General features: G+C 37.7%; 1 protein-coding gene across 1 annotated transcript in view; it reads left to right on the top strand.

Annotated features, from left to right (window-relative positions):
* ATP6V1A (ATPase, H+ transporting, lysosomal 70kDa, V1 subunit A) overlaps positions 1 to 21,885 on the top strand; it is a 61,371-nt gene that overhangs the window by 22,766 nt on the left and 16,720 nt on the right. Inside the window, exons 2-8 of the mRNA XM_010845340.1 lie at positions 7,690 to 7,784; positions 11,530 to 11,658; positions 13,452 to 13,666; positions 13,952 to 14,089; positions 15,510 to 15,661; positions 19,411 to 19,573; positions 20,119 to 20,227. Of these exons, the coding sequence (XP_010843642.1) occupies positions 7,700 to 7,784; positions 11,530 to 11,658; positions 13,452 to 13,666; positions 13,952 to 14,089; positions 15,510 to 15,661; positions 19,411 to 19,573; positions 20,119 to 20,227 (991 nt within the window). The 5' untranslated portion in view covers positions 7,690 to 7,699. The remainder of the gene's footprint in view (positions 1 to 7,689; positions 7,785 to 11,529; positions 11,659 to 13,451; positions 13,667 to 13,951; positions 14,090 to 15,509; positions 15,662 to 19,410; positions 19,574 to 20,118; positions 20,228 to 21,885) is intronic.

Raw genomic sequence — 21,885 nt, forward strand, 5'->3', positions numbered from 1 at the left:
ACTCATTGGAAAAGACTCTGATCCTGGGAGGGATTGGGGGCAAGAGGAGAAGGGGACGACAGAGGATGAGATGGCTGGATGGCATCACCGACTCGATGGACATGAGTTTGAGTGAACTCCGGGAGTTGTTGATAGACAGGGAGGCCTGGCATGCTGCGATTCATGGGGTCGCAAAGAGTCGGACACGACTGAGCAACTGAACTGAATCCTTGAAAGTTTCTCCAAGTGCTTAACTGTTAAGAGGTTGGATCCTGAAACTTCTGGAGCAAGGAAACATTTTCCAGTATCAGCAAATAGTACCTTAGACTTTTCCCCTGTGACTACTGGTGATGGGCTCTATCTAAGGTTTATGTTGGAGGAGAAGGAGTCTTAGAAACTAAGACTTCGGTTGTAACCTGAACTCTATACTAATTGCTTGACTTAACCTGAGAACTGTCATATGGGCCCTGCTTTCTAAATCCACTTTCGTATTGTTTTTTCCATTTCCAGAAAACAAGCCAAAAATTGTAGTGCTTCAAGTGTGAGTCTTAAACTTCAGTTATCCAGGGACCAATTATTCAGCTTACTCATTGTTTAAATATTTGGGTTCTCTTAAATCAGATGTCTAGAAGGAAGTCTGGTGCATAAGGCAGCCACCTGTCTGTATCCGTGACTCTACATGTGTCTTATTAATCTTTCTTCATTTGCTTTGTTTTTAAGGTTACACATTTGAGAACTCAGACAGTATTGGTATTTTTTCCGTCTGACTTATTTCATTAAGAATAATATCCTCTAGGCTCAGTGGCAAGATTTTCTTCTTTCTTATGGCTGAGGAAAGTGGTAGGGCTTCCCAGGGAGCTCAGTGGTAGAGAATCTGCCTGCCAGTGCAGGAGATGCAGGTTCATCCCTTGGAAAAGGAAATGGCAGACCACTCCAGTATTCTTGCTAGGGTAATCCCATGGACAGAGTAGCCTAGCAGGCTACAGTCCATGGGGTCACAAAAGTCAGACAGGACTTAACAACTGAAAAACAACAATGTTCAATTATTTATGCGTACGCTGCCTTCTTTACCCATTCTTCTATTAATGGGCACTTAGGTTGCTTCCGTATCTTGGCTGTTGTAAACACTGATTTGTTTAAAAATAGGATCATCTTAATTTGATATAATATTAATCAGATGAATGCAAATTTGTGGATCTGGTAAAAAGTGTACCTAAGAAAATACATAGAATTATCACCTAAGACTTGATTTTCTTATTAATTTGATGTCAGTGTTCTTAATGCCTGCTGTCTTTGGCGTAAATTAAACAACATATGCCTAAAACTAAAGTTGAAAACTAGAGAATCATCGGTTTCCTGTGGTGGCTAGAATTATCCAACTGAGTAATAAATCCACAAGGCAGCTGAATCATGAACAGACTCATTTGATTTCCACAAATGACTGCTCATACATTTCAAGGCTCTCGTTGTTTAAAGGGAAAAGTTGTAAATACCTATATTTTAAAAATCAGAACAGATACCATTATTGCCTCATAAACATTTCAGAACACCTTCGTGACCCCTAGGAGATTTGAAGCACCTGTAAGAAAGTTCTACTGTATGCTCTAATGTCTCCTTAATCATCTTTCAAGTTTCAGTTTATTATCCTCTAAGTCATCTTGTCCTGCCCAAGTTTAGGTTAGATCCTCTGCTTTATACACTTCTAAATCTCTCTGTGTTGCTCCTATGAGAGTACCTTTGTCAACTTAATATAACTATGTTTGCTTTTATCCCACCAGGCTAGAAACTCCTTGGGGAAGAGATTGTGTCTTACTCCATTGTATTTTCAATCTGTAATCTGCACTTGGCGTATCAGATCAGATCAGATCAGTCGCTCAGTCATGTCCGACTCTTTGCGACCCCATGAATCACAGCACGCCAGGCCTCCCTGTCCATCACCAACTCCCGGAGTTCACTGAGACTCACGTCCATCGAGTCAGTGATGCCATCCAGCCATCTCATCCTCTGTCGTCCCCTTCTCCTCTTGCCCCCAATCCCTCCCAGGATCAGAGTCTTTTCCAGTGAGTCAACTCTTTGCATGAATTGCCCAAAGTACTGGAGTTCCAGCTTTAGCATCATTCCTTCCAAAGAAATCCCAGGGCTGATCTCCTTCAGAATGGACTGGTTGGATCTCCTTGCAGTCCAAGGGACTCTCCAGAGTCTTCTCCATCACCACAGTTCAAAAGCATCAATTCTTCGGCGCTCAGCCTTCTTCACAGTCCAACTCTCTCATCCATACATGACCACAGGAAAAACCATAGCCTTGACTAGATGAACCTTTGTTGGCAAGGTAATGTCTCTGCTTTTGAATATGCTATCTAGGTTGGTCATAACTTTCCTTCCAAGGAGTAAGCGTCTTTTAATTTCATGGCTGCAGTCACCATCTGTAGTGATTTTGGAGCCCAGAAAAATAAAGTCTGACACTGTTTCCACTGTTTCCCATCTCTTTCCCATGAAGTGATAGGACCGGATGCCATGATCTTAGTTTTCTGAATGTTGAGCTTTAAGCCAACTTTTTCACTCTCCACTTTCACTTTCATCAAGAGGCTTTTTAGTTCTTCTTCACTTTCTGCCATAACAGTAGTGTCATCTGCATATCTGAGGTTATTGATATTTCTCCTGGCAGTCTTGATTCCAGCTTGTGTTTCTTCCAGTCCAGCGTTTCTCATGATGTACTCTGCATATAAGTTAAATAAACAGGGTGACAATATACAGCCTTGACGAACTCTTTTTCCTATTTGGAACTAGTCTGTTGTTCCATGTCCAGTTCTAACTGTTGCTTCCTGATCTGCATACAAATTTCTCAAGAGCCAGATCAGGTGGTCTGGTATTCCCATCTCTTGAAGAATTTTCCACAGTTTATTGTGATCCACACAGTCAAAGGCTTTGGCATAGTCAGTAAGTAGAAATAGATGCTTTTCTGGAAGTTTCTTGCTTTTTCCATGATCCAGCAGATGTTGGCAATTTGATCTGTGGTTCCTGTGCCTTTTCTGAAACCAGCTTGAACATCTGGAAGTTCACAATTCAATTAGGCAATATTAACTTACACTAACAGAATAGAGTTAGTAGTCATCAGTATTTTCTCTTATGCTTACTGTTTGGTGCTTCACAGCAATCCCAGCAGATTTTACAAATGAGTCTCAAAAGGTTGAAAGAATTTGATTTACTTGAGGGCACAGTTTTTAACTTCAAACTCAATTTGTCTGACTCAAAGCCTTGGTCTTTGTTTCTCAATAAAAGGAAGCAGCCAGAATAGATAAAGTGGTACTCTTGAAGAGTTACTCATATGACATTTTGAATATAGTTTTTAGTTTTATTTGTTCTGTTTTAAAAGAAACATTGACATTGTAAAATACTTGAGAACAGGGTATAGCCTCAGGGGAGAAGGAGCTGAAAAAGGCTGTCCTTTCAGGGACAGTTGAAGACACAAAAGAGAATTTCCTAGGAGAGGGAGTATACTCTGTGTGGCTACAGTAGTTGGAAGAAACAGGGCCAGAGGGTACAAGTTATGAGAAAGTGTTAATAGATTTAGGTTGGATACAAAGCAACTCTCTTAGAGAAGATTTTTAAAAATAGAATAGTGTTTTAAAAATTCAAGCCCTTTTTAAATAATAGGTATTATTTATGAGAGTTTTGTAAGCATTTTACATCTCACAAGGAACATTTTTTACAAAACTGTAATTTAGTCATAAGCCCAGGGTAGGGGATACGTCAAGGGAAGACACAAAGAGATTCTGATTTGTCTGAGATCTCCTGCCGCGTGTCACTGGTAGAATTAGGATCTTTCCTAAGCGTGACTCAGTATTTCATGCTATTTCCACTTTAAAAGGCAGATGACCATGTATCATAGGAAATAACCATATTTGAGGAAGAAGTTAGACTGTATTGTTATAAATTTCTCTTCTGACTTTGAAAATCTTTGATGTTCTGTAGATTAAAATTTGACTTCCTTTGCTTGTTCACTACTTCAAAGCCTTTGCCTAACCCATCTCCCAAATAAATGCTTATCTTTAAACTTTGTTTTTCTCTTATCTAAGTAGTTTCTAGAAAAACTTCCGTCTTTTAAAATTTAATTCTAGGCTTTTGCAGTCCCATTCCTCCTTACTCAACAATCCCTTCTGTATCTTTAGGAGGCTGGAAAATCCTAACAAACCAGTTTCCCCTTTTCTTTACTTCCTCCCTCAACTTCCCTTCCTCCAATGTAACTTTCCTATAGAATCCAAAATCCTTGATTCTTTTATGCTGACATATGTGACTATAATAAATATTTTTTCATGATTTCCAATGACTTATGCACTAACTTCATCTTTGCCAATAAATGACCAAAGTGATGATAGTCTCTTATCTATCACCATCTTTTATCGTCTTTAAGGTATTGGTACTTATCTTGCCCCTTTGCTCATATCCTTCTCACTTGGAAGGTCTCCTTTATTGCCATGTGGTTTTGATCTTTGTTTTTACTCTTGCTTGTTTCTTTAATCACTCTTTAATTCTTCCCTGTTAGCTCTGTCCACCATCCCCTTTCTGAAAACACCAAGAGTATCAAACCAGAATTCCACTGTTAATGACTTTACTGTTACACTCCCCTCCCAAATCGCTTGACACCTTGGTTTGTTGTTCTTGTTCATTTGCTCTGTCATGTCTAACTGTTTGCAACCCCATGGACTGCAACACGGCAGGCTTCCCTGTCCTTCACCATCTCCCAGAGCTTGCTCAAACTCATGTCCATTGAGTTGGTGATACCATCCAGCCATCTAGCCCTCTGTCATCCCCTTCTCCTCCTGCCTTCAGTCTTTCCCAGCATCAGGGTCTCTTCCAGTTCTTCGCATCAGGTGGCCAAAGTATTGGAGTTTCAGCTTCAGCATCAGTCCTTCCAATGAATATTCAGGATTGATTTCCTTTAGGATTGACTGTTGATCTCCTTGCTGTCCAAGGGACTCTCAAGAGTCTTCTCCAACACCACAGTTCAAAAGCATCAATTCTTTGGTGCTCAGCCTTCTCTATGGTCCAACTCTCACATCCATACATGACTACTAGAAAAACCAGTAACTTTGACTAGACAAACCTTTGTCGGCAAAGTAATGTCTCTGCTTTGGTCCATCTTGGTTGAAAGTGGAAGTTACTCAGTCATGTCTGACTCTTTGCATCCCCATGGACTATACAGACCATAGAATTCTCCGGGCCAGAATACTGGAGTGGATAGCCATTCCCTTCTCCAGGGGATCTTCCCAACCCAGGGATCGAACCCAGGTCTGCAGTGCAGGCGAATTCTTTACCAGCTGAGCTACCAGGAAAGCCACCTTGGTTAATGGATTGCAGATCATGTTCCAAGAAATGTAGAATTCTGTAGTGATCCTTCAGTGGCTCCAGAAAGACTGGAAAACATTAGTCTACCCTGCCTGAATGAATCCCCGAGGCTCAGGGTTTGATTTTCCTCTCATTCTGTATTCTTTCTTTCTGGACTCAACTCAGCCTTGAAGCTTACTTTCCAATTACTGGTTCCTCCAACTCATCCCCATTGGTTTACACTTTTCCCACAACTGAATCAGTTTCTCCTCTGCTCCTTGTGTATTATCATTTGAACACTTAAGTAGTCTTGCTTTATGGTACAGTTGTTTACAGCTAGTGAAATCTCCTTTTATTCACAATCTTTATTCCCTAAGTTTAACACAGTACCTTTTCCTTGGTAAGGGCTTGGTAAACAGTTAATGAATTGAGTCCATTTGTTACCAAATTAAGTTGTATGTACCCTGCTCATGCTGTAGCCCCCTGAGGCCCTCTGCCTCCATGGGGAAGGTTTTTTTTTCCCCCCTTTCATGTTCCGGCAGCCAAAAAATGAAACCAAAGCGGAACGGAAGCAACACAATCTTTATTCAGTGGCCAGAGAATGGAGAAGTGGGAACTTAGTTCAGTAGTCAAATTGTCCCCTTAATGGCAAGAGGGATTTGCTTTTAAGGAATAAAGATAATAGGGAGAGGAGTAAGACTAATCATGGGGAAGTATATGCATTAGTTTTCTGGGAAAAAGGCAAGGTTTTCCTGGAAACAGACACCACCACCTTTCTGGCTTTTGGTCGGTGACTTCCCTTCATGGCTGCAGGTAGGAGTGTCATTTTGTACACCAATGTAGTAAAAAAAATCACTGTAGAAAGAGATTTAGGGTCTTTTGAAGATCAGATTCATCACCATCTTGATTTCAGTTTTTTGATATCCAGTTTTTTGTTTTTCTCTCCCTATAGCTTCCTTTGTGTCCAGACCCTGTGATTAAAGATATGTTAGTTCCTGTTCAAGGGAGGGGTTGGTTGATTTTGAGCAAGGATCTGGTGACAGCTCTGGTAAAACATAGACGCAACCCATACTATTTCCAGAGCTTTTTAACTTCTCACCATGCCTGCTTCCCCTCTCCTCTTAATGTTAGATTGATTAAACATCATTCTTCTCGTAACAATCTTTGGTTGTTCCCTGTTGTTTGTAGGATAAAGTCCACTAGGCATTCATCTCTAGACCCACAAATTAATCTCTACCTTTGAATCCTTATTTCTCACTGTTGCAGTGCAGTTTTTTATTGCAGTCAGGCTGGTCCATGAACTCTCCTGAAATTTTTATTTCCCTTCTTTTGTTCTTGTTATTTCTCCACCTGGTATGCCTTTGCGAGCCTCCTTTTCCTTTGCTAATCTTTGAACTTTTAGTAAATAAATGCATATTATTTGGTACTTTATTATCTATTGATCTGTGACCTTTTCTTTAAGGTTGTTAGGAGACATTATGTAGCTTTTTATCTCTGCATGTATTTTATTTCCTTTACTAAATTGTCTATAATAAGTTAGACCAGCAGTTACAAGGAAACTTTCTGCTCTGGGATCTGTAACTAGTTTTCTATTTGGACTCAGTACACTGTTTGGGTCTTTCAGGTTGTGCATCTTAAACTAGATAAATTGAACTAAATTTCCTAAACTGTTCTGTATTCTGCTAAAGGCGAGGGGTGGGGGGAGGTAGGGATGATCACAGAAACATTTTAAAGATAGATTATACGTTTAAACATTTTTTTTTAAACATAAGATATAATTTGTTAGATGGTAAAAAATAAAGTAGGGAAGGAGGGAGGTATGTTTCAATTTTAAATAGATGGGCAGATAGGCAAAATGGCCTCTCAGAGTGTGGGATATTTGAGTGAAGACCTGCAGGAGGTATAGGAGCTGACATCCAGGTGAAGAGTACTCCAGACGAGGGGAATAGTGTGTACAAAGACCCGGAGACAGAATGTGCGTGTGTTTTGCGTAATAACAGAGTTCCATGTTTATGCAGCATGATAAAGGTAAGGAGTAGTTGGGGAAGTCAGAGAGCTAAATGGCAGGGCAAGATGTTGCAGGGCTAGAAAAGCCACTGGAAAGACATCACTTTCCTTGTTACAGTCCGTGGGATATTTTCTATGGAATACCTTGTGTAGGGATACAATTCTGAGTTTTAATAACTATAGACTATATAAAACTACAGTTTTAATAACTGTAGACTATCCGAGAATGAGGTAATTTTAACCAAATCTTAAGAATTTTATATTCTATTTTACTTTGAAGAAGTGGTAATAACTCAACTATACACCAGAGTTCACTACCTATATTGGTTCTTTTGCTTTAAAGTTTCTAATTATAACTTAATTTCTTTTTTATTATAGGTAAATTAACATGATGGATTTCTCCAAGCTCCCCAAAATACGTGATGAAGATAAAGAAAGCACGTTTGGTTATGTGCATGGGGTCTCAGGACCTGGTGAGTAATACATAATAATCATAATAGTAAAAATCCCTAATATCAGTTAATATCTTTTCAAGATGTTTTAGGCAGAAATACACAAGTTTCTCTTCACCTATGTAAATTCTGTCTTTAGAAGATTTCATACCTGCTGTAAGACTGAGGCAATACTTCCATCATAAGGGTTACTATAACATTTATTATCTAAATTTAATAATTACTATGTAAATGTATAGATAGTGTTACCTATCTTAAATTTTTTGTTGTTGTTAAATCTGAAGTTAAAAAGCTATAAAGTTTATAGGTTTTATTTTGTGATACCTAAATGTCTATTAATGTGATTTATATTTTAGTCATTGCTTTTAGAACATTTCTCGGAAATATCAACCATGGCTCTTTGCATGTATAAATCCTTCTGAGTGATGATTCAGGTATCACGTAACTAGCTACCTGTAGCAAAATAGTCTTATGACATGATAATGAGAATGGAAAGCAGTTTATGTTTGTTTTGCCCACAGCTTGGAGTATTGCATTTTAAGTAATAAATAAATCTCCTCCTAGTATTAAGTTTGTTATTCCACATTTCCACTGCAAATGTGATTCAGTTTCTGTTGGTAAAACTACTCATTGATTTGTAATCTTTAGTGCCGTGAAAATTCACTTTTCCTTGTCTTTTTATAAACCTCATGTTGTAGTCTTTTTGATGTTCTAATCACAATAGAGGTGATGGTGCTTTTGGGTGTTAATACAAGTGAAGATTATCAGTCACTGGGCCGCTTATTTCTCCCTAGTAAGCTTCTACTGCTTAGAACTTGGTGTTTGAGCTTGAATTTTTAGCAAATAATATATTTCACTATTTTCAATCTCTTCACCATTCAGAGAAACAATTTTTCACCTTGATGGTCATAAAGCCTTTAAGGAAGACAGACTGTACGTAGGAACTTTTAGGGAAAAGGCAAAGAACACTCTCAGAAGAGTTTAGGTGAAAATATTTTTCTGGAATTTGTCGACACTTTAGTTCTCTGTGGTATCTCAGTGTGGGCCTCCCGGGCGGCACTAGTGGTAAAGACCGTGCCTGCCGATGAAGGAGACACAGAGATGTGGGTTAGATCCCTGGGTCGGGAAGATCCCCTGGAGGAGGGCATGACAAGCCACTCCAGTATTCTTGCCTAGAGAATCCCATGGACAGAGGGGCCTGGTGGGCTACAGTCCATGGGGTCACAGAGTCAGACATAATTGGAGTGACTTAGCCCACATTTCTATGCTTCTTAATTATTCTTATAGATACAGAGGTAAATATTGATAAAAGAAATAAATTTCCGTTGTTCTAATGTAAGTTAAATATTAATTCCCTAATAGTTTCTACTTGAATATTACCTAATTCATAGTTCTAATTAATTGTATCTGAAGGCTAAATATTGAAATAGACTTACTCCATTGAGGCCTGCGCAGGTCCCAACCTGTCTGTGGTTTGGGGTTGCTATCTGCCTCATAGAGCAAAGTAGAGGCTTTGTCTTCTGGGAAGACAAAAGTCGTCTTCTCCTGAAAAGACCTCTTACACAGTTAGCGTTGGCATCTTCCAGGAATAGGAGGGCAGGAATTGAGACCTTAGGAGTCTGGTAGGGAGAGGCAGAGATAGAAAAGTTGAGCTTCTAGGGAGATGACATTGGTTGTAACTAGAAAGTTCAGAGTAGGGTATTGTTACCTCCAGAACTTGTCACTGTTAACTCTGTCTGGCTTCGTGACAGTCATAAAAATGGATTCCTTAATAAAATAATAATACAGTTTAAAAAAAAAAACCACCATAGACTTATTCCTATACATACCTGAAAACATCCAAACTTACCCTCCTGCCAGAAAAGTAACTTTTGCTTGCTGGGCAACATGATCCAAAATAATAAGTGCAAAATCTAATATAGTATTTATAAGAAATAGGAATTCTTAATGAGGCTTTCACCCAGCGGTCATGACTGATTATAAATATCCTGTTTGTTGTTCTGCTCACTCATGTCTGACTCTTTGTGACCCCATGAACTATAGCTTGCCAGGCTCCTCCGTCCATGGGATTCTCCAGGCAAAATACTGGAGTGTGTTGCCAACCTACTCCAAGGGCTCTTCCTGACCCAGGGATCAAACCCGCATCTCTAGCGTCTTTTTCCGCATTGCAGGCGGATACTTTTACCACTGCACCACCTGGGGAGCCCAAATGCAAATGGAGTTTTTCTAGGTAGATGTGTCCCAGAAGAGTTTCAAGAACCACTGGTATAAAGTTAGAAACTAAAGTTGTTGTTTTATGTGATATTTCTCAGAAGAATCGTGAAAACAGAGCGTGCTGATGATTGTTAGTTTTAGTCTTTTATTATTATTTTTTCCAGTACCCACCATTCCTTGTATTATAGCAACCTAGACTGATGAAAACTTGCCTCAATGCTACTAGTTAAGAGTTCAATGTATATTTGTCATATAGAACTTCAAAATGAAAATAGTATTCATGTGTATCATGTAAACAAGTAATCTTAGCCTAAAGCCTAACAAAATTTTATTCTGTTTATCCCATCTATGCATATGCTAAAAAATGTGTCTTTTTGATTAACAAAACAAAAAGAAATGGAAGAAAATATTTGTAGTGATGTGACTATCAGAGGGTTAATCTACAAAATACACAAACAGCTAATGTAACTTAATATAGAAAAACCAAAACAATCCAATCAGAAAAATGGGCAGAAAACCTAAATAGACATCTTACCAAAGAAGACATACAAATGGCCAACAGGTACATGAAAAGATGTTCAGTATCACTAATTATTAGAGAAATGCAAATCAAAACCACAGTGGGGTATCTTCTCACAGCAGTCAGAATGGCTGCCGTGAAAAAGTCTGCAAATTATAAATGCTGAAGAGGGTGTGGAGAAAAGAGAACCCTCCTACACTGTTGGTGGGAATGTAAATTGGTGTAACTACTATGGAAAACAGTACAAGTTTCCTTAAAAATAAAAAATAGAGCTACATATGATTCAGCAGTCCCATTCATAACTGTATATCCAGAAAAGAGGAAAACTGTAATTTAAAAAGATACATGTACCCCAGTGTTCATAGCATAACTATTTATAGCAGCCAAAAACCAGAAGCAACCTAAGTGTCCATCAGCAGATGATCAACTTAAGAGGATGTGGTGTATATACACAATGGAATGTTATTCAGCCATATAAAGAATGAAATATTGCCCTTTGCAGCAACATGGGTGAACCTAGAGAATGTTAGAAGAAAATCAGACAAAGATAAATATTGTGTGATATCCCTTATATGTGGAATCTAAAAAATAATACAAATAAATCTGTATATGAAGTAGAAACAGACACTCATAGAAAACAAATTTATGGTCATCAGTGGGGAGAGGGAGGGAGGGACAAATCAGGAGTATGGGATTAACAAATGCAAACTACTGTACATAAAATAGATAAGCAACAGTGATTTACTGTACAGCACATGGAATTATACTCAATGTATAATAATCTATAGAAAATAATCTGAAAAAATTATGTATATATCTGAATCGTGTTATATACGTGAAACAAACACAGTGTTTTAAATCAAGTATAATTTTTTTTAATGTACTTTTTGAGAGACTGTGTGTCCCATAGGAGGTGTTTTATGTTTCCTATAAATATGTGAGAGAAGTGTATTAACAAACTTACTGGGTATTTTAATTCTGTGGAACTGTTCAGACTCTTGAGTCATTAAAACACTCATCTGCTCCTTTCAGTGGTTACCGCCTGTGACATGGCAGGCGCAGCCATGTACGAGCTGGTGAGAGTGGGCCACAGCGAGTTGGTTGGAGAGATTATCCGATTAGAGGGCGACATGGCTACCATCCAGGTGTATGAAGAAACTTGTATCCTTTTTACTTCAATTTCTGGCCATTTTCTACAAGTCAGAATTTAAAGATTTTTGGCCAAGGTAAAAGCACCACTAGTGATATCAGAAACATGGAATGCTGGTATTTTGAAGAAAGCTGATAGATAGACATTTATTGAAAGGTACTAGAAATTAGTGCTCTTATTTTGAGAAATCAGTATTATCTCCTGAACTTTCATTGCTGTTAATATTTCAGTGCTGTTATTCTTATGCATTACTTCTCTGACTGCTTAATTAAGTTTTATTTGGGACAGCTTTTTTGCCATGCAGAAATATATGCTTACAGGACCTCTTCTCTCTATGTCAGTATTGGAGTGCTAATTCTAAACAAAATCACCTGAAATTTTTAATAAAATTAAAAGTCTTCACAGCTATGAAATCATCACTAATCAAAAGGATTTTTTTCTATTGTTAGATTTATCTTTAATTTAGTCTTTCACATGGTTTAAAGATTTAAAGTAAACAAATGAATGTGTGTTTAGTGAGAACCTGCCCCACTTTTGTCATCCTGTATTTGGCCAGGTTTCAAAACAGACATGCGTTCATGCAACCAGTTTGTTAGTTCCACTTACTATATATCCTTCTAGTTTTTTATATGGACCATTATAAATGTGTATTTTTATTTCCTTTTTTTTCCCCAGAAGATAGTATAAGTACTGTTCTACACCTTTTATTCACTTAAAAATATTTGTATTGTGGAAGATGGATAGATATGTGATAAATAAGATGCAGTGTGTATGGTAGATCACTGTAATATTCTTTCAACTTTGCTATAGGCTTGAAATATTTTTATAAACAAATATTGGAAATTAAAGTATATTTTGGAGATCTTTCATTCATAAAAGTACCTGTCCTTTTTTACAGCTACATAGAATTCCAGCATATGAATATACCATCACTTATTAATAAATCTCTTAATGATTGTTAAGTCTTAAAATTTTTTTGGTTGTTTCTCAGTCTTAAGAGTTTAAGTTTTTTTTTCTAATTCTAATATCCTTTTTAAGGAACTGATATTCCTCATCAGTATAGTTGAAGCAATGTATTATAGAGAGGCTTTTGAATCTATTTTTAGCCTGTGGGTCCCAAACTGTGCCCAAGGCACTCTGGGCAGCTGCAGCAAACTCATGTGGTGCCCCGGGATGTTTTAAGGATTTGCGGTAAACACAAGAATATTCAACATCTTCTCAGACACCATGAGAACTAGTAGCTTGAGATAATAAACAGTTTCATTATCTGACTGCACTGTATTCTTGTCGATGATGTCATATCTTTGTGAAGCCGAGTTTTTGGCAATTGCTAAGCTAAAAACCAGGTGTCATATGAAAACCAGGTGTCATATGATGTGGATTGGGTATTCAGTCTGATTCCTAGGTTTGGAAATTATAGACTACCCAACAGGCACATAAATCCCCTTTGCAAGAATTGAGATTATTTAAAAATGAAGTTAAAATGTTCTTTTTTCTTTCAATTTTTGTGTCTTTTTGTTTCAATTTATGTGTCTTTTTGTTTCAGAGTGCTACTCACTTGTTAGACACATAAACTTATTAAAATGTTTGAGCATGATTATTTAGTAGATGGAATTATAAAATATATCTTTCGTTGTAGATCTCTATGAAAAAGTTACCGAAACACTCACGATGCTGTGGACTATAAGTTTGAAAATCTCAGGTTTAGCTTCTTATATGTCATTTCGTGTTAAGCTGTGGTACTTCTTTATTTTGTATTATCTCCAGTATTTCATAGTGAGTTTTCCTCAACCACCGTTCCCAGCTGGTGTGTCTGTTGGAGACCCTGTACTTCGCACTGGTAAACCCCTCTCAGTTGAGCTTGGTCCAGGCATTATGGGAGCCATTTTTGATGGTATTCAAAGACCTTTGTCGGATATCAGCAGTCAGACTCAAAGTATTTACATTCCCAGAGGAGTAAATGTGTCTGCTCTTAGCAGAGATGTCAAATGGGATTTCACACCTTGCAAAAACCTACGGGTATGTCTTTGTAATCAAAATTTCTAAAGTTGGTGAAAGAATGTGAAAAGAGTGTTTAGTGAACTATTTTGTACTCTTCGTCAAAATAAAAGTGGACCGCAGAAGCATAGTTTACTTGTTTTTTTTTTTAAGCTCCACAAGAAGGATTATAGAACAAATACGTTATACTGATAAGTGAGGCAAATGAGTTAAATAATGGCAAGGGGCATTTCCTTGATGTTTATTGAACATTAAATGGCTTGACATTTCTTTGAGTATTAAGCAACAAGTATGTTTGTTCTCTAGGTTGGTAGTCACATCACTGGTGGAGATATTTACGGAATTGTCAATGAGAACTCTCTCATCAAACACAAAATCATGTTGCCTCCACGAAACAGAGGAACTGTCACCTACATCGCTCCACCTGGAAATTACGATACCTCTGTAAGTATCATATAAACTTTAACTCGCATGAGTGGCCCCACTGATACAGTTACCCAGCTGTAGAACTCTCAGTAGTTATAGAATTCATATTTAATATGTAAGTTTTAAGTTACTTTCATAATTTAAGATATTTTCCTTTAAAACTTGAGTTTAGGAATACAAAAGGCAAAATATATTGTTTCTTTTTGAAGAGAAACAGCTAGTACAGTATTTTCTTACCTTCTTAACTTATGCTACATTATTTAAACCCCCGATTCTTTTCTCTTTTTTTATTTTGGTCACACCATGGGGTATGGGGGAGCATAGTTCCCTGACCAGAGATGAAACCTGTGCTCCCTGCAGTGGAAACATGGAGTCTTAACCTCTGGACTGCCAGGGAAGTTCCCAAACCCCTGATTCTTTAGGCATAGAAAAGACTTTGATCTAAAAAAAAAAAAAAAGACTTTGATCTTAATTTTCAGTCTCTATTCACATAATGAATCATAGAATGGATTGTAAGTTCTTACTCTCAGTGAACCATTTAAAACTTAGTCCTTTGCTATTATTGATAATCACATCATATCAAATACAGTAGATACATGATAATCTTTGTGGGTTTGAAGAATCTTTATTGGGAAGGTCATTGTAGTATATAACTTTTTCCCAATAAGATATGATGATAACAATTTTCTGATCATCTCACATGAATAAGATCTGTGCTCTATGGCATAATAGAGAACAAAAGAATTAAGATTGGGGTTCTGGGCATTCAGCTGTCCTTACTCACTAGCTTAGAGAATCACTCACCCACATGTTAAAGAACAGTCCTAAAGTGGACAATTCAGATTCATGTTTATCAACAAGGTTACAAATTTCTGTAGGTCTTTGGACCTTGAGATCATTTGTGAATAGTTAAAACCATCTCACTATTTACACATGTTAAAAGTTACTCATTATCTTTTTGCTTTTGTAAATAATTTAAAATATTTAACTTTATTAAATATTTTAGGATTCTTAATTAGATTAATATTTTTCATTAAAGCAGTGCAAGAGGATTATAATAAAGTAAAAAAACAAAGAATGGAAAATAAATTATGAAAGTTTTCATTTCTTCCCTCCCTCAGTTCAAGGAATATCTTTTGTATCCTTCAGGAATTTTTCCTGTGTATATTCATGTAATTTATTTAACTGTTTCTCTATTACTTGAAATACTTCTTTCCCCAAAGTTTCTAAACTTTTTTTTTTAATCATTAAAATAGTAATAAGTGTACCTAGTTTAAAAAAAAATCAGAACGGTATATATTTATAATAAAAGATGTAAGTCTCCCTCCCTACTTCCACATACTACCTCTCTAATCCCCCCTAGGAGAGTCTGGCATTACTTTTTCTTTAGAGGAAGAAATGTTCATAGTATTCTGAAAATTCCACTGTATTTCTATAGGATGTCGTGTTGGAGCTTGAATTTGAAGGTATAAAGGAGAAGTTCAGCATGGTCCAAGTATGGCCTGTACGTCAGGTTCGGCCTGTCACTGAGAAGTTGCCAGCTAATCATCCTCTGTTGACTGGCCAGAGAGTCCTTGATGCCCTTTTTCCGTGAGTTTGAGCTGTGTCCCGTAGTTTGCCCTCATATTTTTATATGTGCTTACTGTTTCACTTCTTTATAGATAAGGTTTTATGTGCTAATCCTAAAATAGGTTTTATCTAGAGAAATATGTTTTATGTTTTTGCCAGTGCTTGTTTAGAGTCAGACCATTGAAGAGAATTTATTTTTTCACAGTTGCAAAAGGAAAGCATTATTTCTAAAACTTTCTGAAATTTTCTTGTTATCCTATCATTAGTAGATTGATGTGACTATACATTGATGATTTCTAAAATCACCTGGGTTCTCTGTGCTATATCCAGCAATCTTTCTTAACTTTATAGTCTGCTCTTTGCCATTTTCTTCAGTTGCTTAAAAACCTTTCTCTTTAAGTTTTAGGTATAACCATACTATCCTTTACTTTTAACAAATCACTTCATCTTTTAATTTGCAGAAAAAACTGAAGCAGTGATATTAACTCTTTTAACTTCTGATCACCAACCCCTGTATGTCTCCCTTCAGCTTGCTTACTTTTAAACTTACTCTGTGTTGTTCTATTACTCTCTCATAAGATCTTCAGTACTTTGACTCTTCTTATTTAATCAGCACCTCCTGTTTCTATATCCTTTAGAATCCAGTTTAAATTTAGTAGTCTATCACTTCTATGATTATTTGTCAGTATATTACATTTTCTTGTTTCTTTGTCTTCTGTCTTCTATCATACCCACCTGGTAAAATACCAACTGTGAATCAGTCTGGCTATCTCCTTCTCCCAAATCTACACTCAGGCTGCTGAGAAAAATAAGTGCAGGTTGGTATCTCAGCACTGTGGCATAATCCTTCTGCATTTCCCTAATTGTCATTCTTCTGCTCTCCTCAGTGACTATTTCAAACCTCTCCACCTGCCTCAGATCTTCAGCTCTTCTTTCTCCTTTATTCTCACCAAATGGTCATCTCAGATCCTTCACAAAGAACTGAGGGGCCATCAGATTTGGAATTCTGTCAGTTAACACGTGTTCCCATTTATCCTTTGTTCCTCTTCCTTTTTCTGGTGTTTACCCCACCTCATGTCTCCTCAGAGACCTTCCATTAGGTGACCTTCCTTTCTTCTCCCATGTGATGAAAAGAGATCTGCTTTCTACCCTTCTCTTTCTGCCTTCCGCTACTTTTCTCCTTATCTTCACAGCCAAACTTCTTGAAAAAAGTTGTCTCTACTTCTCCCACTTTAATTCACTGTACCACTATGGCCATGGTTCCACTCCTCAGTGAATCTACTCTCACTAACATTGTCAGTCACTCCCATATTGATAACTCAATAAATAAGTTAGTATTTTCTTAATTCCTACAACATTTGATGTGGATATTGCATTCTACTCCTTCCTCCTTGAACATCCACTTCCTTTGCTTTTCCGTTTACCTTCTTCTACAGGAAGGTATTGCTTATTCTCCATTGCAGGTTTCTTCGCCTTAATTTTGCTATTTCTTAAGAGTTTTTCTCTTTTCTTTCCTCATTATACATCTTACCCTCTGTGAATGACTTCATCCACTCTCAAGACTTAAATGTTCATCTATATATGTTGATTTCTAAACCTGTATCATCATCTTAATCACCACTCCTTTTCTTGAAACTTTGCTGCCTCTCTCAGTAATTGTACATCCAGTGAATCCCTCTTCTAAAATCTGTGACTTCTCTCAAGGATTGTTTTTACTCTCCCACATCTTATTAATGAACTAGTGCTGTTATTCTGTTCCCTAAATATTTTTTTATCTGCATCTTTCATCCCTACTCCATGACTGTACTTCACATATTCAGTTTTGCCTTCTTTCCGAGTGGTTGTCCATATTAGATAGTGATCCAACTAAAACACATATGTGATCCTGCACTGTTTTGCTTGAAGTGCTCTTTATTGCTCTCAAGACAAACATACAATCCTTAACCCCATACAAAGCCACCTGTGACCTGGCTCCTGCTTACCTTCTAGTATTGTCTCAGCCACTTGCTGTCCAACTGCTTCCTTACAGACCATGCTCCAGGCTTCCCAATGGGCTTTTAAATCCTCAAGCAGGGCTCCCTCTTGCTCCTGAACTTTTGGTTATGCTGTTCCTTCTGCATAGCATGTTATTTCCCTACATATGGCTGATTTCTATTTCCTTTCAGATCTTAGCTTCTGTCAGAAAGACTTTCCTGTCAGAAACCCCACTCCAGTCCAGCGTCAGACTTTGTACCCCTTCTGTGTACTCCCACAAACCTTGAATGGGCTCTGTGGTAGCACTTTTCACATTGGATTGTTGAACTTCTAACGTGGGACACACCCAGCCCTGCCTTCCCGCCCTGGCTTAAAGATGATTTGAAAGAAGTATGCAAAGCCATAGGATGAATGGACTTGCCTTTCTAGTTTATCAGAGTCACTGAAAGGCTTCAATGGGAAAACATTTTAATGCATACTAGTTTCATATGTGGAGAAGGCAATGGCACCCCGCTCCAGTACTCTTGCCTGGAGAATTCCATGGACGAAGGGGCCTGGTGGGCTGCAGTCCGTGGGGTTGCTAAGGGTCGGACATGACTGAGCGACTTCACTTTCATGTTTCACTTTTATGCGTTGGAGAAGGAAATGGCAACCCACTCCAGTGTTCTTGCCTGGAGAATCCCAGGGATGGCAGAACCTGGTGGGGTGCTGTCTATGGGGTCGCACAGAGTCGGACACGACTGAAGTGACTTAGCAGCAGTAGCAGCAGTTTCATATGAGAAAAGTCTGTTATCCTTATTAAGGATGCAGTGTTTGTGTGAATTTTATGATGAAATACACTATTACAAAGGAATTTCCCTTAGCATTATGTCTCATTTCTTCTGTCCAGACCCTCCTACCTGACCCACATACTCGCTCACATACACACATACTTTTGACATTCACTCTCCTCTGCTCTTAAGAGTATGTCCCTCTCTACTCCCACTTTTTAGGGAAAGTTTGAAAGTGGTTGCTAAATTGTTTGTGATCACCAGCCGACTCCACCAGAGTCACCAGTTTACCTACTGGAATGAGAGCTCTGTGAATATAGGAACATGCCTGTCTTCTTCACTGCTGTCCCTTTAGTGTCTCCAAGCATAGTTTGTACTGCCTTGGAAGGACTTCATAGGTACTTATTGAGTAGGTACATTGCCTTAACACCTTAACAAAAGTCTTGCTTATTAACCTCTATAACAAAATAGGAAATTCTTAGGTCTTATTTTTTACCTCAGAAGACAGCCTTCAAAAATGTTTGTATTTTTCTTTTAGCTTTAATTCTTATATTGTCCTTTCATAAACTGATTTATTTAAGCATTCAGAGTATCTTTAGTACTGTTTTATTTATCTTATTTTCATAGTCCTCTTCTCCAGGTACCTTATGGAACATACTTTCACTTTCCAGCTATTACAGATGATTAATTATTGTAAAAAACATATCCTACTTTAGGTGCAAATAGGGGAACAGTTGTTATATCTCTGTCAGTACCTCAGTCTTTGTAAGTGTATGTACAGATACAGATGACAATATTTTAAAGTGCTTTCTTTAACTTGTATTTCTGTGTCACTTTTGTTGTTGTTGTTCAGTCACTTAAGTTGTGTCTGACTCTGTGACCCCAGAGATCGTAGCCTGCCAGGCTCCTCTGTCTGTGGGATTGTTTGCCATTGAATCACCAGGGTAGCCCCTGTGTCTCTAACCTACTTTGTTTATTGGTGTATATTAGCGAGTAAAGTAATCCTTACTTGTTTGCTTTGTGTAGATGTGTACAGGGAGGAACTACTGCAATCCCTGGGGCCTTTGGCTGTGGGAAGACAGTGATATCACAGTCTCTATCCAAGTATTCCAACAGTGATGTGATCATCTACGTAGGATGTGGTGAGAGAGGAAACGAGATGTCTGAAGTCCTCCGGGACTTCCCAGAGGTCTGTATCTATAAAGCTTCCAATACTGGTCTAGAGAAAATACCACTAATCAGCTTTCATTGGCAATTAATAAAGCTTTGTTTTGGATCTGGAGCAATGCCCTTATTTATCAAAAATCTTTTAAGGAATTTTCTAATTATATTTATGATTCAATTTGTATACCGAAGGAAGGGAATTTGAATTTTTCAGTCAAAACTCTTGAAAGTTTCTTTTTGTGGTCTAGTGATTTTCAATTATTGGGAGAAAGATAAAATAGGCAAAATATCTATTGGTGTGAAAGTCATATAGACTTTGAATGGTCTACTAGGTTACTGTAATAATAATATTCCTATTTCCATAAAATAATGGACTTTTTTTATGAAATGGAAATACTGACTGTTTTCTTTACAGCACAGTGGGATAGAGGGAAGAGGTTGGAATGATGGGAAATACTTCTTTGGGAACACAGATGATAAGGGGGATTAAATATAAACAAGTTGTGAAAATGAAACTAAAAATTTCTATTTCGAAACTGGGGGAATCACTAATAGATTGTTTGTCTCTAGCTCACGATGGAAGTCGATGGTAAGGTAGAGTCAATTATGAAGAGAACAGCATTGGTAGCCAATACATCCAATATGCCTGTGGCTGCTAGAGAAGCCTCTATTTATACTGGTGAGTGTATGAATTGGAATGAAAGAGAGTAACATGTGTTCTCTAGTTTAAAGCTAGCACCAAAATATTTTTTTTCCAAAGAACTTTTCATTCTAAAGTATCTTCATACATATAACCATGTTCCTAGAACTTTTTTCTTTTTTTTAAATATTGGGCTTCCCAGGTGGCTCAGTGATAAAGAATCCGCCTGCTAAGCAGGAGACTCAGGTTCAATCCTTGGATCAGGCAGATCCCCTGGAGAAGGAAATGGCAATCCACTCCAGTATTCTTGCCCAGGAAATCCCATGGACAGAAGAACCTGGCAGGCTACACAGTCCATAGAGTCAGACATGACTTAGTGATTAAACCACCACCACCACATTGCACTCATCATTATATCTTAAGACTCTGTCCATATAAGACATTGATATATGTGTGTGTGTGTGTGTGTGTGTGCACGCGCGTGCACTCAGTCATGTCCGACTCTGTGATCCCGTGGAGTGTAGCCCACTAGGCTCCTCTGTCCGTGAAATTTTCTAGGCAAGAATGCTGGAGCAAGTTGCCATATCCTACTTCAGGGATCTTTCTGACCCAGGGATCGAACCCATGGTCTCTTGCATTTCCTGCATTGGCAGGTGGATTCTTTACCACTGTGCTACCTGGGAAGCTCCATAAGAAATTAATAGAACTGCTTTAATCTTTTTAATGACTTTAAAATGAAGTATCTTCTATTTCTGGGTTTTTGGGGTTTTTGGGGTTTTTTGTTTTTTTTTTTTTTTTTTTATATTTTGTCATTGCTCTGTCCCTGGATGTATCTGTATCTCTATAACTTGAATTTTCAGCTTTGAATTATAATACTTTGATTATCAGTATGTTTATGTATTTCCATCTTTGCTCCCATTTTCATCCCAGCTTTTGGTACTTTGAATTCTACATATTCAGGAGTTATAATATTCACATTCTGTTCTGTATCCATAGATACAATGTTTGTATTAGCTTTAGACCTAGTAAAATGGAGTCAGTTTCCACTGGCAGCGAGGTCCCTTGACTGTAATTTTTCCATTTGTTTTACAATTGGACAAATTTTGATTTTTGGAAGTTTTTTCGAGAAAGGCTCATGGAAACTATATTCTCTGAATTGTTATTTCTTTGCAAGTTTGGGTTTTTTCTACTGCCTTATAATTTTAACAGTAATTTGACAGAATGTAACATTTTTTGGTCAGCATTTCTTGTGCTGAGGAGAGATCTGACACTGGCCTACTTTTTTTCCTTTTTTAAGTGATTTTTCCTTGTACCCAAAGGAATGCTTCTTTAACTTTGATATGTTATAATTTTATTGGAATATATCCCACTATTGATAGTTCTGTTAATTTTTTCCTGAAACATAGTGTACCTTTACAGTCTCTGACTATGTCTTTCACTTTGGAAAAATTTTGAGAATTGTTTCTGGAAATTTTTCTCTTCCATTATGGTTACCTTCAAGTGGAACATATTGCATTTCCTTTATCTGTTTCCATATGTATTGTTTCCTTTCTGCTGCTGCTGCTGCTAAGTTGCTTCAGTCATGTCTGACTCTGTGCGACCCCATAGATGGCAGCCCACCAGGCTCCCCCGCCCCTGGGATTCTCCAGGCAAGAACACTGGAGTGGGTTGCCATTTCCTTCTCCAGTGCATGAAAG

The sequence above is a fragment of the Bison bison genome, unplaced genomic scaffold, assembly GCF_000754665.1.
Source record: "Bison bison bison isolate TAMUID 2011002044 unplaced genomic scaffold, Bison_UMD1.0 scf7180017864215, whole genome shotgun sequence".
Lineage (NCBI taxonomy): Eukaryota > Metazoa > Chordata > Mammalia > Artiodactyla > Bovidae > Bison > Bison bison.